The 2,451-nt window shown below is 65.8% G+C and overlaps 1 protein-coding gene across 1 annotated transcript in view; it reads right to left on the reverse strand.

Moving 5' to 3' along the window:
* Positions 1-45: 45 nt before the first annotated feature.
* CLCN2 (chloride channel, voltage-sensitive 2) overlaps positions 46-2,451 on the reverse strand; it is a 13,100-nt gene continuing 10,694 nt past the window's right edge. The window contains exons 16-20 of the mRNA XM_014939838.1: positions 2,153-2,203; positions 1,326-1,364; positions 1,021-1,125; positions 858-944; positions 46-774 (exon numbers count right to left, since the gene is read on the reverse strand). Coding sequence (XP_014795324.1) covers positions 568-774; positions 858-944; positions 1,021-1,125; positions 1,326-1,364; positions 2,153-2,203 — 489 coding nt within the window. The 3' untranslated portion in view covers positions 46-567. The remainder of the gene's footprint in view (positions 775-857; positions 945-1,020; positions 1,126-1,325; positions 1,365-2,152; positions 2,204-2,451) is intronic.

Raw genomic sequence — 2,451 nt, forward strand, 5'->3', positions numbered from 1 at the left:
CCTCCGCCGCCTCAGCACACTGGATCTGCTTATAAAGTCCTTTTATTAAATTAATATAAAAATCTCTGTATTTACACAGAAGGGGAGGGGGGGGGGGGCACAGTGAAGAGGCAGCAGGACCCCCCCTTCCCAGCCATGAGGCACTGGGGAGGGGGCTGTGCCCACCTGTGTGCTTGAAGGCACCCCGTGTGCCACCCCGAGGTGATGGGGACGGGGCTGTGCCCACCCGTGTCTCCCTGGGCACCCCGGCCTGGCACCCCATGTGCCGCCACCACCCCAAGCAGGGACACCGGGGTGCCCGTCCTGCGGGTGCAGGAGGGGGGTGGCCGTGCCAGGGCTGGGGAGGGGAGGAAGAGGTAGCGAAGTGGGGAGCCCCGAGAGCTGGCAGGGTGGTGTGGGGGGGGCACAGGCAGGCTGGGGGGGCACCTGGCCACCCCCTGGCATGGCGGGGGGGCATCAGCACTGGATTGAGGGTGCCTGCCCCCTGTCAAGCTCAGCACGGGGTGGGCATCCCCCTCCCTCCTGCGGCAAGCAGGGACAGGTAGGGGGGACGCACAGCCCCCCGTCTCACTGTCCCTTGGGGGTGGCGTCGTCGCCGTCGCCCCCGGGCCCGGCCTCGCGGGGCATGTGGTGTCGGTGGTGTCGGTCCCAGAGCTGGCGCAGGGCCGTGGTGTCGGGCTCGTCCGCACTGGCCAGGCTGTGCCGGAAGCTGGCCAGCGGCGGCCGCACCTTCACCCCCTTGGCCGTCAGCGAGCCCTCGATGGCCTTGCGCAGCTGCGGGCAACCCAAAACCGTGGGCAGGGGGCTCCAGGTGCCCCCCTGAGCCCCTCCAATCCCGCTGTCCCCCCGCAGCTCACCTCCTTGAGGGACACCATGCCCACCAGCCGCCCGATGCTGGTGACGAATGCGTGGTCCAAGCCCAGCAGCGAGAAGATGGTGTGGGTCTGGGGGAAGAAGGGGGATGAGGTGGGGGTCCGGGGGTTTTTGGGGGTCAGGCAGGGGTGTGGGCAGGGGGCTCACCTTGTGCAGGGAGGTGTGCTCCACCAGCTGGAAGGGTGCGGGGTCGATCTTGGCGCTGCTGAAGTCCACTGGCTCGTCCAGCTGCTCCTCCTCCCACTCGAGGATCTGGGGAGGGGGACACACACGCCGTGGGGCAGGGTGAGGGGGCACGCACCCCCCCCACCACCACCTTTTCCAAGGCCGCCTGCACCCAGTGTTGCGACACAGGGGTTGGCTGTTGTCGTCCGATCCCCCCACCCCCTTCCCACCCCCAGCACCCTGTTGGGGTCTGCTGGGTGGGCAGAGGGTCCCTGCCGCCCCCTCACCTCTGTGGCGGTCATCCTGTCACCCAGGTCCAGGTCCTCCTGCAAGAGAGGGCACCCTGAGCTGCCCGGCAGGAGCGGGCAGGGAACAGGCAGTATGTCTGCAGGCAGGGAGTGGGCAGGGTGCAGGCAGTGACTGGGTAGGGTGCAGGCAGCACATGCGGGCAGGAAGCAGGCAGGGAGCAGGCAGGGCACAGGGCAGCTGCAGGCAGGGGCAGGCAGGAGCAGGCAGGACGTGGGCAGGGAGCAGGCAGGGAGCAGGCAGGGCACAGGGCGGCTGCAGGCAGGGAGCAGGCAGGGGCAGGCAGCACATGCAGGCAGGGCAGAGGCAGCACATGCAGGCAGGGGCAGGCAGGACGTGGGCAGGGAATGGGCAGGGAGTGGGCAGGGTGCAGGCAGGGCACAGGTTGCCTGCAGGCAGGGGCAGGCAGGGCAGAGGCAGGGGCAGGCAGGGGCAGGCAGGGAGCAGGTCAGGTAACATGATTGGCTGTGAGGACATAAGTCACACCAGGATTGGGCAAGGTGGGAGAAGCTGTCTCGTGATTGGCGGAGAGAAGGCAGGCTGTGCCATGATTGGCTGAGCAAAATCCTAGGGCCGTGACTGGGTGAGAGGCTCCAGGTCAGGCTACGATTGGCTGGGAGGGTTGGGAGGACACAGGCCATGATTGGCTGAGCAGAATCGGGACACTGTGAGATTGGCTGCACAGATAGGCCAAACCTGATTGGCCAAGCAGAATCGTGCCATCTCCTTGATTGTTTTAGTGAATCTGTGGTGGGCTTCTGATTGGCTGAAAGGAGCCATGCCCAGCCTGTGATTGGCCACAGCTTACCGAGATGGAAATGCGGACGTGCTTGGCCTTACGATAGGCCGTGCCCTGGGCCTGGGACCCACGGAAGAGACGGCGTTAGGGACAGGGATGGGATGGGATAGATCATGATGGGATGGGATGGGAAGGGATAGGTCATGGGATGGGATGGGACAGGATGGGAAGGGATGGGATGGGGATGGGATGGGTTATGATGGAATGGGATGGGGATGGGATGGGGATGGGATGGGATGAGATGGGGTAGGTCATGATGGGATGGGGATGGGATGGGATAGGTCATGGGATGGGGATGGGAAGGGAAG

Source organism: Calidris pugnax, unplaced genomic scaffold (genome assembly GCF_001431845.1).
Source record: "Calidris pugnax isolate Ruff unplaced genomic scaffold, ASM143184v1 scaffold94, whole genome shotgun sequence".
Classification (NCBI taxonomy): domain Eukaryota; kingdom Metazoa; phylum Chordata; class Aves; order Charadriiformes; family Scolopacidae; genus Calidris; species Calidris pugnax.